Genomic DNA, 14,952 nt, shown 5'->3' with positions numbered 1-14,952 from the left:
TTCAGAGAACCAATCTTGATTTCATTTTCTTTTGTTTTGTTTTTTTAGACTATTTTGTTTATTTACACTCTGATCTTTACTATAATTTCCTTCCTTCTACTCACTTTGGGCTCTGTTCTTTTTCTAGTTCCTTTAGTTGTGAGGTTAGATTGTTTAGTTGAGATTTTTCTTGTTACTTGAGATAGGCCTATATTGATATGAATGTTCTCTTAGGACAGCTTTCTCTGTGTCCCACATGATTTGGGGTTGTTGTATTTTCATTTGTCTCAAGTTATCTTTTCATTTCTTCCTTGATCCCCTTGTTAACCCATTTGTTGTTTAGTAGCATGTTATTTAGCCTTTATGTGTTGTTGTGTTTTTCATTTTTATTCCTTGTAATTGATTACTTGTTTCATACCATTCTTGTTGAGGAAGACTGTTAATATGATTTCAGTCTTAAATTTAAGACTCTTTTGTGACCTAACATGTGGTCTGTCTGGGAAAATGTTCCATGTGCACTTGAAAAAAAAGTACATTCTGCTCCTTTGGGTGAAGCGCTCTAAAAATATCAAATCCATCTGGTTTAATGTGTCATTTAAGGCCGTTGTTTCCTTGTGGGTATTCTGTCTGGAAGATCTGTCTGTTGGTGTCACTGGGTGTTAAAATCCCCTCCTATGACTGTTATTACTGTAGCTCTCTCTCTTTATGTCAGTCAGTATTTGTTTTATATGTTTAGGTGCTCCTATGTTGGGTGCACAGTTGTTTACAAGGGTAATATCCTCTTGTTGGATTGATCCCTTTATCACGATGAAATAATCCTTTTTTCTGGTCTATTTTTTTTTTTTTTGAAGTCTGTTTTGTCTGATATTACTGTTACTACCCTGGCCTGTTTATTATTCAATTTGCATGAAATATCTTTTTCTATCCCTTTCCTTTCAGTCTGTGTGTGTCTTTCAACCTGAAGTGGGACCCTCATAGACAGCATATGTATGAGTCTTGCTTTCTTAGCCATTTAACTGCCTCATGTCTTTTGATTGGAGCATTTAATCCGTTTGCATTAAAGTGATTCTTGATAGGTATGTAATCATTGCCATTTTAGTATTTATGTTTATGTTTGTTTTTTTCTCCTTCTTAAAGAAGTGCCTTTAACATTTCTTGTACTCCTTGTTTGGTGGTGATGAACTTGATCTCTTTCTTGTCTGGGAAGCTCTTTATTGCTCCTTTGATTTTAAATGATAGCCTTGCTGGGTAGAGTAGTCTTGGTTGTATGTGCTCGCTTTTCATCACTTTGAATGTTTGATGCCAATCCCTTGACCCACAAAATTTCTGTTGAGAAATCAGCTGACAGTGTTATAGGATCTGCCTTTTCTGTTGCTGCTTTTAAGTCTCACTTGGTGTTTAACCTTTGGCATTTTAATTATGGTGTGTCTTGGTGTGGGCTTGTTTGAGTTCATCCTGTTTAGGACTCTCTGTGCTTTCTGGACTTCTATGTCTGTTTCCTTTGCCAGGTTAGGAAAGTTTTTAGTCACTATTCCTTCAAATAGGTTTACAATTCTTTGCTCTCTTCTCTTTCTGGTATATCTATGATTTGAATATTGGTATACTTGATGTTGTCCCAGAGGTCCCTTCAGCTATCCTCATTTTTAATATTTTTTTTTTTTTTGGGGGGGGGGGTCTTTTTCTTTTTGCTGTTCCAATTGGTTTTTTTTTCTGCTACCTTTAAATTGCTGATTCAGTTCTCTGCTTCGTCTCATCTCCTATTGATTCCTTCTTTGTATTCATTTCAGATATTGTAGTTTTCATTTCTGACTGTTTTTTTTTTTTTTTTTTTTTTATGGTTTCTATGTCCTTTTTATGCTCGCTATCTCTTTGTTGAAGTTCTTACCAACGTAGTTCCTTGAGCCGTCCTTATAACCAGTGTTTTGAACTCTTTGGTAGAAGGCTTGCTTCCATTTCATTTAGTTCTTTTTCTGGAGTTTTCTCCTGTTCTTTCGTTTGGGACATGTTTGTCTCCTCATCTTGGCTGCCTCTCTGTGTTTGTTTGTATGTATTAGGTCGATTTGCTACGCCTCCCAGTTTTGGCAGGGTGGTCTTATACGGTGTCCTGTGGGACCCAGTGCTGTAGTCTCCTCATCACCTGAGCCGGTGCTCAGGAGTGTCCCTTGTTTGGGTTGTGTGTGCCCTCCTATTGTATTTGACCCTTGATTGCTGTTGTCTTGTCAGTGGATAGGGTTGGCCTTCAGGCTAACTGATTATAGAGTTGGTCACAACCACAGCATAAGAGCTGCTGTGGGAGGGCTGACCCCATGGAACTGGATTTGCCCCAGTGGGCTCTCATGTCCTCTGAGACCAGCTTTTGGGTATGCAGCTTGTGGGGCTACTCGGGTAGTACTCTGTCGTGGTCTGAAGCCAGCCGTTGAGTGTATTGGTTCTGGGGACTTCGGGGAAAGGCTCAGGCCAAGGACAGCCAATCTGTAGTTGGTTCCTGCCTGTGCTGGATCCGGAGGTTCGTGGAAGAGGGCATGCCACAAACCTGGGCCGGCTGCCACCAGTGTCACGCCTGGGGTAGCTCAGCAAAAGGCCCAGGGCATCGCTAGGCTTGCCTTTGCCTACCACCTGACCGTGAGGATCCTGACCGTGAAAGAGCCTTGTGCGGTACATGAATGGAGTGAGGCTGGGTCTTAGTGAGTCATCAGTGTGGGTCGAGTAGTGTTCATCAGATTCTGCAGTTTAGATTTGGTGCCAGATAAGCCTGGGCCCACTCAGCAAAAGGCACAGAGTACACTGAGGCCATTTGCCAACTGCCTGGTGCCTGCAAATTCCCAAGAATTGTCCACGAAAGACTGTAGTGCAGGCTAATGCTGGCTGCCCACTACAGAAAGCCTCCTGTGGTGCGTTAGGTGGGGCAGGGTCACATGGAGTCTCCAACGTTGAGTGAGTAGAATTCACCAGGCCACTACAAATTCAGATGTGGCCGTGTTGGGGGAGGGTTCAGCACAGGGACAATGACAGCTATCCTTCCAGCCTTCATCTTGAAGCCACACAATTCAGTCTCTCGTGTATGTCTCTAGTGCTTCCTGAGCCACTGTCCCTTGGCCAGAGCCCAGGGTGAGTGCCTGGCAGCGAGACCGTCTGCGTAGGCCCTTTAGGAGGATGCCTGGGTTTCCAGCAGACTTCTGTCTTACCCGGATGGTTGGAATCCCTGCTGAGTTTCAAAGCCAGATGTTGTGGGGGCTCCTCTTTCTGAGACTGTTGCTCCAAGCTGGGGAGCCTGGTGTTGGGCTGGGGCCCTTTGCTTCTTAGGGCACATCTCTGCAGCTGAGATATCCCTCCTCATTCTCACTTGCTACACGTGGATGTGGGGCCAGCCTGTTCCTGTGTCTCTGCTCCTCCTACCAGCCTTGAGGTGGCTTCTTCTTTATGTCCTTAGTTATAGGACTTCTTTCCATTCAGCTAGTCTCAGATGGTTCTCCAGATGATTATTCTATAATTTAGTTGTAATTTTAATGTGGTCATGGGAGGAGCCAAGCACAGCGTTTACCTACCCCGCTCTGTTGACCGGAGCCCCAGTGTAAATTATTTTTTAAATAAATGATTAAATTGATTCATAATGAGTATATTATTTATATCCCTTTTTTTAGGGTCTTCATGTTACTTTCCTGCATTGGTCAAAGATCACTTAGTAATAGTGGAGTATTAGAAAGCTTACTTAATCTGTTGGATAATTTGTTGTCACCTCTTCAGCCACAGTTACCCATGCATCGGAGGACAGAAGGTATTGTTTAAAGAGTTATCTTTAGAAGAAACATCAGATTCTTGTAAATACTGCTTTTCTTAAAATGCTACTTTGAAATACTTTTTAAAATATTTATTGCTGTACAATTTGTTACTGGTTTTATGATGTAGACTTTTAAGGATGACCAGCCTTTGTGTGATTGACTGTCGTGTAGTTACAGCTTTTTAAATGTTACCTTTTCATTATTTGAATTGCAAACGTGGAAGTTGTTGTAATATGCGTCTTTTATACTCTGTTAACTAAAATCAAAATCTCTTATTTAAGTTTAAGCTTTAAGGTACTATTCCTGTTCTGGTCATTGTTAATGAGTTCATTTGAGCAAGAAAATTGTAATTGGAATGAAATCCTTAGAACATAGTGTAAGACTGTGAATTACAAATTGAGAGTTAGATTTTTTATTTCAGTCACCTGTGAATCTAAGAATAGCATCTCATACCTTGTTTTCTAGTTTATAAGTTAACTATTGGATTTATCCTACACTTAAGAATCTATTTTCATACTATGAAGCATTGGTCCTCCATTAGATTCAATGTATTACTTTATTTGTGACTATATGTTCCAGTTTTGAGGCTTATTATAAATAAATATTAGTGTTAGTAACGATATGGTGTATTTTGGATTTGTAAAATGTTTTATTTAGCTCATAATTATTTTATCAGACTTTGTTAGGACTTTCTGAGTCACCTGACTATTCTCCCCCCGCCATCTCTGTCTAGGAGTACTAGATATTCCCATGATCAGTTGGGTTGTCATGCTGGTGTCCAGGTTGCTGGATTATGTGTCAACTGTTGAAGATGAAGCAGCGGCTGCAAAGAAACCTTTGAATGGTAAAGACAGGGAGAGGTTTCTGACAGGTATCAAAAGTTTATAATAATCTGTTGGTGGGGATTTTGAGAGACTCACGATTGTTCCAGAACTGGCTACTGTCCTGGAGATTCCAGCTGTATGTAATTTATGTAAAATCTGAACTACCTTTGCCAGGGATCTGTTTCAAAGATAGAGTTTATTTTTGAAGGACTTTATGGAGAAGCCCCTCTCTGAACATGACTAGTTTCTAAATACTAGCATGTCTTTCACGAGGTTTTCCCCCATGCTCATTTCAATACTTTATAATGATAACATACATTTAACTAAAGTTAATGAAAAGGAAATCTGTGAAGAGTTCCTATAGTTTTATGTTATTTTAATATAGTGTTTCATTTTATTTACTGTTATAAAATAGTTCTACTCATTAATTACAAATGGCTTTTATCCTTAGGTACAGAAATCCCCAGATTTTGTTTGAGTTATAACCTTTTTCCATAAGCTAGAGGGATAGAAAAATTTAAAAATTAAAGGAAATCAAACTGCAAGCCAAGTTGTTTTCTTCCCCTCTCCCAAGTTAGTAATCCTTTTCATACAGGATTCAAAAAAGCTACATCTAATATGTAAATACAACCAATAAGTACTATAAAATTTGGAATTTTAAATATTATCAGGATCCTAGTATTAAAAAAGATCCCTTGAGATGTTTTATAGTGAATCAGTTTATGGTACATATTATATTTGGGGAGAGGATGGGGGATTCTTTTCATATACAGGGAATTTGTGTTAAATTTATTTTTTAAACGAATACTTTATGTCATTGGCAGTTCACTCAATTATAGGATATAGAGCTAAGACATACAATTACAAACAGCTACAATGTAAAGTTGGAATATAACAGTGTTGGAGATTTTAGTTTTTATTCATATCATTCCGATACTATGGAAACACATTTGTGGAAGACATTTTTTTTAGTGTTTGAAGAATTTGAGCTGACTTTGCAAATAGGTAATAGAGAAAAAAATGTCTTTAGGTTAAGCAGACATGAACAAATAATTGGAGATTGGTAAAGTGTGGTATTAAATCTGAATTGAGTTGAAAAATGGCAAAGAATAGTCTAGGTACGTTCCAAAAATGAGAATAAGTAGAGCTACACAGTGTGGTTTTTCAACCATTCAACCTTATTTTTGAAGTCATTAAGTCAAATTATTGAGTATCATTTTTTTGGGTACCTGCACAAAAGCATATGAGTTTCAAATATAGGCAATATTGAGTATTTGTTAGAATTGAGTGACATTATCAAAATTGTATTGTACAAAAATTAAACATTTGTGCTGAAAGATGGCTGTTATCTTAAAGGAAAGATTGGAGACAGAACTCTACTCTTAAAGTCAATTAAGATCAAGGTTAACATTCCTAGGGTCAAATCTTACCAATTTCTTTACAATAGTTTTCTTTATAACTACTTTGTCATAATTGATACATTTATGATTTTGTGTTTACTGTGTATTAAAAGTACTTTAAAGTAATATATGACAATTAATAATGAAACTTTTCCTTGCCCTATAGGTAACCAGTGGAGTTTTATTAACAATAGTCTGCATACTCAGAACATAAATAGGTCTTCCAAAGGTAGCAGTAGCCTTGATAGATTATATTCCAGGAAAATCAGAAAACAGCTAGTTCATCATAAACAGGTAATTTTTAATGCTTTTTTTTTTAAAAAAAAAAACATTTTATTGGGGACGGGGAACAGGACTTGATTGGGGAACAGTGTGTACTTCCAGGACTTTTTCCAAGTGATGTTGTTGTCCTTTCAATCTTAGTTGAGGAGGGCGCAGCTCAGCTCCAGGTCCAGTTGCTGTGGTTAGTTGCAGGGGGCGCAGCCCACCATCCCTTGTGGGAGTTGAATTGGCAACCTTGTGAGCCCACACTCCAACCAACTGAGCCATCCGGGAGTTCCTAAAAATTCTTGATTGTACTTAACATTAACAATACAGTAAATGGTGTTAACAATTTGAATGGTCCTTTTAAAATATTTTGTTTGTTTGATCAATTGAAACTCTTAGGTGAAATACTACAGTAAGAAACACACACACATACACACACACACAAACACACAAATGAGTACTAGTGAAACTGGAGAAATCTAAGATTGGTGAATTGTAACAATGTCATTATCCTATTATATATGTTATACTATATACAAAATGTTGTCATTGGGGGAAATTGGGTAAAGTGTATGAGAGATATCTGTATTATTTCTTACAGCTACATATGAATCTACTGTTATTACAATAAAAATTTTAATTAATAAAAAATATAAGCAGACCAAAACATGTACTACTCTAAAGTGAGAGTACTAGAAAAGCAAAGCTAAGAATGTTATGCAGTAAAATATTTTCTCCACATATTTAAAAATAATTGTTTCCCTCTGCTTAGAAACATGTCAGTCTCGGGGGCGGCCAGTTAATTCAGTTGGTTAGAGCCCGGTGCTCTTACCAACAATGTTGCCTGTTCGATCCCCACATGGGCCACTGTGAGCTGCACCGTCCACAACTAGATTGAAACAGCTACTTGACTTGGAGCTGATGGGTCCTGGAAAAACACATTTAAATAAATAAATAAGTTAAAAAAAGTCTCATTAGCATCTTACAAAAGAAAATCTTCTAGTTATTTCCCTTTTCCCATGTGGTAACGAATTGATTAATTTTAAATATAACATGGAAAGATCTGGTAATCGGGATTTAGAAATGATTTTTTTTTTTTTTTAACTCAGCAACACAGTTAAAACTAGATCTTTCAGGGAATTTCCGTCACTCCTCAGTATTCATGGGGGGTTGGTTCCAGGATCCCGTAGATACCAAAATCTGCACACTCAAATTCCTCAGATAAAATGGCATAGCATTTATTTATAACTATGTACGGCCTCCTGTACACTCTAAATCATTTCTAAGTTACTTATAATACCTAGTACAATACAAATGCCATGTAAATAAGTTCTTACATTGTTTAGGGAATAATGACAAAAAAAAAAGTCTGTACATGTTTAGAACAGAGGCAACCATGGTAGTTGGGCCTAACTACATAGGGAGTACATGTCAGCCAGAAAGTAAAATTTGAATCTGAGCTTGGGGAAGGAACATATAGGGAGAGTGAACTGTTCTTATTCCTTAGTTTGATGTATGAAATTCTGTGAGTAGAAGAATAATTTACTTTGTTGATTTTGATATTAGCTATAAGATTTATTTTATTTTTTTATTTTTAAGCAACTTAACCTACTAAAAGCAAAACAAAAGGCTTTGGTGGAACAGATGGAAAAAGAAAAAATACAAAGTAACAAAGGATCATCTTATAAACTTCTGGTAGAGCAAGCAAAACTAAAGCAGGCTACTTCAAAGGTATGACTTTTACTTTTTAATGTAATTATCTTAGAACTGTCAGTTTTCCTTTTAGTATTATTTGAGTAATTAAGTTTTTGTGATAATGATCAGGAAACTTAAATATATGTTAACCTGCTTATCTACAGAAAAATTTAAAGACTTTTTGGGGAGGGAGTAGCTGTTAAGGAAATACACGATAAACGTGGACTTAAGGTATTTTTCTGCAGATGCTCATTGACTTACGATGGGGTTACATCTTGATAAACTGATCATAAGTTGACAATATTAAATTGAAAATGCATTTAATACACCTAAACTACCAAACATCATAGCTTAGCCTAGCCTATCTTCAAGGTGCTTAGAACATAACATTCCAATAAAAGACTGGCAACACAGTACACTATAGAGTATGGGTCGTTTGCATGGGGTGTGCTCGATGTCGCTGTGGTTCGCTGCTGCCCAGTAGCAGGAGGGAGTATGGTGCTGCATGTCACTAGCCTGGGTCCAGATCAGTGCTTATTTCTTTCGCATCACCATAAAGTTGAAAAATTGTAACTTGAACCATGAGAAGTTGGGGACCGTGTGTAAGTATCTTTCCTTGAAAGTGAATTGTGTTTCAGTAACTTGAAGATAGACTCAAGGAAATGTACGGTTTTCGTAGTTTGTCCTTTCTAAGTTGAAATTAAGTGCAATGATTTGTAAATAAAGTTTAAAAAATAACTTTATATGTGTTTCTAAATTTTTTTTCTCCCCCTTCTTTCGCCTCCCCTCCACCCCTTATCCCCCCCGTCTGCCCCCCCCCACACACACACACACTCTGGTTCAAGCCGTTGTTTCTCAGTCTAGTTGTGTAGGACACAGCTCCCTGGCCCATGCTGGTGTTAATGAGCCTTGTGTTCCCCACGGCTGAGGCAGTCGGTCACCTGTTGGTCACTCATAGCAGCTCACGGCAGCTCTTGCCGGCTGCCTGCCAGCGTGGTCGTCAGCCGCTCATGGCGACACATGGTAGCCCATGGCAGCATACAGCAGCTCACGCTGGCTGCCAGCCACTCACAGCAGCACACTAGCCCCCAGCAGTCCACAGCAGCCCAGCTGGAGGGAGAACTGTTGTTCATAACCTTAGCTGTAGAGGGCGCAGCTTACTGGCCCATGTGGGAATCGAACTGGCTACCTCGGCGTTAGGAGCATGGCGCTCCAACCATCTGAGCCACCAGGCCAGCCCGTGTTTTTAAATTTTGGGGGTTATAACACTTATTTGTAGCAACCAAGTTTGTGATTGTGTTTCTGTGAATGTGAAATTATAGTTATTCCCTCAGATTTTGAAATAACTTGAATTAATATTCAGTACTTGAAGTTATATAGGTTACTTTACCATCCACCTTTTATGAATTATGTTTAGATGTTTCGGTAATGTTTATGAGGTTGGATTTGACCTAATGTAGCCTTCCTATAGAATTTCATCTTCCTGAAATTGTGTCATATATCCTATACCTTACTCTAAAATAAAAAATTAGGTATTACTGGTCAGTATAGCTTTTAATAATCTTACTTTTTGAAGCTTATGGTTTACCTAAAAATTTTGTTCTTTAGAAATGGTAAGTTTTCTGAGTATTTTCATCCCATAAGTAAATTTGTACTGAAAGAATTTTCATTTAATAAATGTTGATTTAAATATTGTACATTTCTTTATGTAGCACTTTAAGGATTTAATTCGGTTACGTCGGACAGCAGAATGGTCCCGTTCTAATTTAGACACAGAAGTTACAACAACAAAAGAAAGTCCAGAGATAGAACCACTTCCATTTACCTTGGCTCATGAACGTTGTATTTCAGTAGTCCAGAAACTTGTCCTGTTTCTCCTCTCCATGGATTTTACATGTCATGCAGATCTCTTATTATTTGTTTGTAAGGTAGGTAAACTAATAGGTATAATTTATAATTACAGATTTATAGGTTTAAAAAAAGATTAGAATGAATGCAGTCTTGAATTGATTTTTGATTAAGAGAAGTAATTATGCTTTTATTGGTTTTCCTTTTATACAGTTTTGAAAGATTTTAAAAGTATTTTGTCACTTCTCAGGATACCTAATTTATATTTTAATCTAGTTAAAACTAGATTAATGTAGATTTGAAATGTGTGTAATTTGGGTATGCCTGTTTTGAACCTACCTTTTTTCTATTAATTAAAATAGGAAATAAACAAATGTCAAATGATAGTAATGAAGGGGTTTTAATGCCCTGAAGGCTTTCCTGTAGCATATTCATTGTTTAGGGGAATTATTTTTCACTATTCAACCCAGATTTTTAGCCAGATTTTAATATTTGACTCATGAAATTACATTTCTTTTGCCTTCCATGTTGGTCAATTATATTGACACTAAAAGCATATCTCATTATTGAAAACTACTCCAACGCTTTGTTTTTGGAGAAAACATATGTAATTGCTATTTAAGTGTATGATTTTATAAAATGTATTACAGGTTCTTGCACGCATTGCGAATGCTACGAGGCCAACTATACATCTGTGTGAGATTGTGAATGAACCCCAACTGGAAAGACTGCTATTACTTTTGGTTGGAACTGACTTCAATAGAGGAGATATATCTTGGGGTGGTGCTTGGGCTCAATATTCCTTAACTTGTATGCTACAGGATATTTTAGCAGGTTTGTCAGGATTTATTTTTCATAGGGTATGTCAAAATTAGCTTATCATTATTCGACTAAGTAATCTTTAAAAGAAACTAACCCCCAACCATATAAAAGGTCTCTTTAATGTTATAGAAGGAGCAACCATTTAGAACTACTTTCGTATTTAGTTATGTTGACAGTTGTGATAAATGTAAGTCTCTGTGGAGGAGGTAGGTTGTTAAAGTGCAGGGATATTGGAGCTAGTGGGTGTCATCATTAACACCAGCAGTGGGTTGCTTACCAGTTCTGTATGTGGCCTTGAGGAAGGTACTGTCTGAGCCTCAGTCTTTTCATAAATAAAAAATGATTATATATTGTAAAATAAGGATAATAAAAGTACCTTCCTTATAAAGTTGTTTTGAGGAATAACATGTAAAGTGATTATAATAATTCCTTGTTCACATCACACATTTTGTGTTTTCTACTACTTACTTGTCTTTAGCATTTGAAGGTAATGCATTGGGTAATGCATTTTCTTAGGTAGGTGAGGTCTCATTTGCCTCAGAATCTTTTATTTTTAAGAAGAGCATGTATGCTGTCATTCTCTAAACTGGAGGAAGGAATATGCTTTAATGTGTTTTGGATGTCTGTTTAGAAATTATTAAAGCAGTTAGAACTGTCTCATTACATACAGGAGAACTTCTGGCTCCAGTAGCTGCAGAAGCCATGGAGGAAGGAACAGTGAGTGATGATGTAGGTGCCACAGCTGCCGACTCTGATGACTGCCTTCAACAGTCTTCAGTTCAATTGCTAGAAACTATAGATGAACCTTTGACACAGGATATACCGGGTACATTCTTTGAATTATGTTTTATTTAAAGTATACTTGAGCTGCCTTTTTTTTTTTTTTTTTAAAGATTTCATTGGGGAAGGGGCACAGGACTTTATTGGGGAACAGTGTGTACTTCCAGGCCTTTTTTCCAAGTCTAGTTGTTGTCCTTTCAATCTTAGTTGTGGAGGGTGCCGTTCAGCTTCAAGTTGTTCTTTCAGTCTTTGTTGTGGAGGGCGCAGCTCAGCTCCAGGTCCAGTTGCCGTTGCTAGTTGCAGGGGGCAGAGCCCACCATCCCTTGTGGGACTCGAGGAATTGAACTGGCAACCTTGTGGTTGAGAGCCCACTGGCCCATGTGGGAATCGAACCGGCAGCCTTCGGAGTTAGAAGCATGGAGCTCTAACCGCCTGAGACACCAGGCTGGCCCTTGAGCTGTTTTTTTTTTTTTAATGAAAATGTTTAAAATTAAGAATGTTAGTGAAGTATAAAGTTAATTTTTATATTTTTCTATGAGGTCTTTGACCTTAGTAGCCATATCAGTTATTTTCCTGATAAGTATGTTTTGCTTTGATTTTCAGAATGCTTATTATAATAAAATGCTATCCTTTCATAATGTCCTGATTATTTTGATATCGTCTGGTTTGGCTATGTTGAGGGAATTACAACCCAGGAAACTGTTAAAGATACTCAGTGGTGAAGAAAACAAGGTTAAAGGCTCTTGTTATTGAAATAGTCACTTTTTGGGGTGTATTTTCTCCTTTTATTCCTTCCTTTGTTTTCTTTCTTGCCCTTAAAAAAGTATATGTGCCCTTAAAAAAGTATCTTAGTCTGCACAGCCCTGTGTGGCATGCTCCCTACTTTTCACGACTATGTTTTAGTTACTACCCTATGTATGCCAGATGCTATGGTCATTTCAATCACCTGTCATTCCTTAATCTTATATTCTCTCATGATTTTTATCCTTGCTACTTGATATTCCCTTTATCTGGAATAGACTTTCTCCTCTTCTTTGCACGGTGAACTCCTTACCTAAGATTCATATAAAACATGCTCTTCTCCAAGAATCTTTTTCCGTCACCACCCTCAGTGTTGGAGACTGCTGTCAGTGCTGCCTTATGCTCTTGTCTCTTCCAGTACTTACTATGATGTAGTTGCTTTAATGTTTCCAGTGTACTGTCTCTTCTGAACCTCTGTTAATTTCTTGGAGGGTGGAAATGTGTTTTATTAATCTTTATATACTCAAACCATAATACAGGCTGGCATTTGCTAGGCATTCTATAAAGATTTGTTGAATAGAGGGTAGGAAGGATGAGAGGATAAGAGTTGTAAGGAATAGAATTTAGGTAAGAATTTGGAAACATTAGAGAAAAATAATTCTAATTCATAATAGAAAAATAAAAGGTGAATGACAGTCATGTAACTTAAATCTTCTTTGCTTTTCACTTGAATACTGGGTATCATTTCCTGAAAAATTGGAGCTAATAACATTAATAATATAGTTTATGCAACTTGATTCTACAAGGGTTAATCCCATGGTCTTTTCCTCTAGGAAATCAAATGTTACTGCATTGGTGTTTTTAATTGTGTGTTATAGAGTGATACATATGCATACTTACTAATGCCTAATTGTCAGGTATAAAAATTTAGAGATTTATTTCAGTAGAAACGTTACATAGAAGTACTATAACTTTTCTGTAATCAGAAGCAGTATATTGGTTAAATTTTACGTTATATACTCTACCAGTAAAATCACATTCAATTATTTGAAGGTGCACCTCCTCTTTCCTCTTTGGAAAAAGATAAAGAAATTGATCTTGAGCTACTTCAAGATTTAATGGAAGTTGACATTGATCCTTTAGATATTGATTTGGAAAAAGATCCTCTTGCAGCCAAAGTTTTTAAGGTATGATACACTAGAGTATTCTTTGCAAATAAAATCTTTCATGTTAGACTTTCGGTTTATTTGTTACTTAAAAGAGGAAAGAGTACATATTTATTACCAAATGTAACCCATTATTTAATGTACTCAAAATACATTAAGTTGCTATAGGAACTGTAGTATATGCCAAATGAATAATATAAGGAAAACTTGTACCAGTTTGTTAATATAGTCACTAGAGTCTTACATAAAATCCACTAATAAGCTTGGGGAAGTATACTGATGGATTGTGAACATTTCAAGCAGCAATTAAGCTGATGCAAGAAGAGTTCATTGCGGATTCTAATTCTGTATTAGCCTCAACTTTTTCTAAAGGAGATACACCCCTAATGCTTTATATGGGTTCTTTTTGTGTGTAAGACATTTTATTAAGGATGGTAGTTACTTCTCAGATTCTAAATATGTAAGCTATTTTTAGACTTTGGTATAAAATGAAGAGAATATTATTGAACCATTCCTATAGATCATTAAGATTCTAGGTATCTTTTGGGGAATTTAAAGGGTGGGGGAAATGTTTATTTTATAGCTCTGTTTGAGTTTAGGTAATGTAAATATAGTGTCACTCTTTGTGAAGAGAAAAAAAATAAACCACAGGTTTTTTCCATTTTTTTTAAGCCAATAAGCAGTACGTGGTATGACTACTGGGGTGCTGATTATGGCACTTACAATTACAACCCTTACATTGGGGGTCTTGGAATTCCTGTAGCAAAGCCACCCGCAAATACAGAGAAGAATGGATCACAGACAGTTAGTGTTTCAGTGTCTCAGGGTAAGTATGTGTTTGTATTTTAAGATATATGCTATTTTTAAAGCAAGCCCTAAATTCATGCTTTTTATTTCTAGAAATTGAGGTTGAGCCTGTGCTGAGTGTATTTAATATCACAGGTGTGCCATGAGCATGGTAGTCAGAGCTGTATGTTTCTCTCTGTCAGTTTGGTGGAGCTTCCATTTATGATCCAAATTTTGTTTCTCAGAATAACCCCTTGTAAGATACATGAATTGTGTGAGTTTGCCAGTGATTTTAATTAATTGTGCTTAAAAATATTTTTTTTGTTAATGATAAACTTGTATTTTATTTGTAAACAGAATGAAACCACATTGAATATTATTTTTGCACTCTTCTATATCAAGATTTTAAAAGTAAAATCTTGGCTTAAAGTTTGAAATAATCATTCATTTACCAGAAAGTTGCAAGTTCAATACAGAAAACATTTGTTATCTTGATCCATTTGGGAGTGAGTTGCTAATCTGATATTTTTGTTTTGATTCATTTATTTCACAAAGCAGCACATTCTACATAAATACATCAGAAAGCATATTTCATCAAAAACAGGAAATTAACATTAGCATTAACAGTCACATCCCATTCAGGTTTCAGCAATTGTGTCTAAATAATGTCCTTTATTGAAAAGGATCCTGTACAAAATCATGTGGTGTATTTAGTTGTTATATCTCTTTAGTTTTATTCACTGTCACAATTCCTCAGAGTTAACTTCCATGACCTTGATGCTTTTGAAGATTACAGGCCAGTTATTTTGTATAATGTCCCTCACTTTGGGTTTGTATGCTATTTCCTCTTGATTAGATTGTGATC

General features: G+C 36.6%; 1 protein-coding gene across 18 annotated transcripts in view; it reads left to right on the top strand.

Annotated features, from left to right (window-relative positions):
• Window positions 1-14,952, top strand: part of BIRC6 (baculoviral IAP repeat containing 6) — a 203,621-nt gene that overhangs the window by 94,866 nt on the left and 93,803 nt on the right. For 13 of the 18 annotated variants that reach the window (XR_012496300.2, XM_019741691.3, XM_074331872.2 and 10 more), the window contains 9 exons: window positions 3,621-3,754; window positions 4,492-4,629; window positions 6,149-6,276; window positions 7,849-7,980; window positions 9,657-9,872; window positions 10,443-10,626; window positions 11,285-11,440; window positions 13,189-13,322; window positions 13,974-14,127. Coding sequence is in view for 17 of the 18 variants with exons in the window: in XM_019741691.3 (XP_019597250.2) it covers window positions 3,621-3,754; window positions 4,492-4,629; window positions 6,149-6,276; window positions 7,849-7,980; window positions 9,657-9,872; window positions 10,443-10,626; window positions 11,285-11,440; window positions 13,189-13,322; window positions 13,974-14,127 (1,376 nt within the window). In the remaining variant the exon portion in view is untranslated. The remainder of the gene's footprint in view (window positions 1-3,620; window positions 3,755-4,491; window positions 4,630-6,148; window positions 6,277-7,848; window positions 7,981-9,656; window positions 9,873-10,442; window positions 10,627-11,284; window positions 11,441-13,188; window positions 13,323-13,973; window positions 14,128-14,952) is intronic. The other 5 variants (XM_019741699.3, XM_019741694.3, XM_074331875.2 and 2 more) reach the window with 1 other exon arrangement.

This window comes from Rhinolophus sinicus, chromosome 2 (assembly GCF_057876585.1).
Source record: "Rhinolophus sinicus isolate RSI-liver-muscle chromosome 2, RSI-T2T, whole genome shotgun sequence".
NCBI lineage: Eukaryota > Metazoa > Chordata > Mammalia > Chiroptera > Rhinolophidae > Rhinolophus > Rhinolophus sinicus.
The sequence above is the reverse complement of the archived record's forward strand: the minus strand, read 5'-3'. Positions and strand labels throughout refer to the sequence as shown.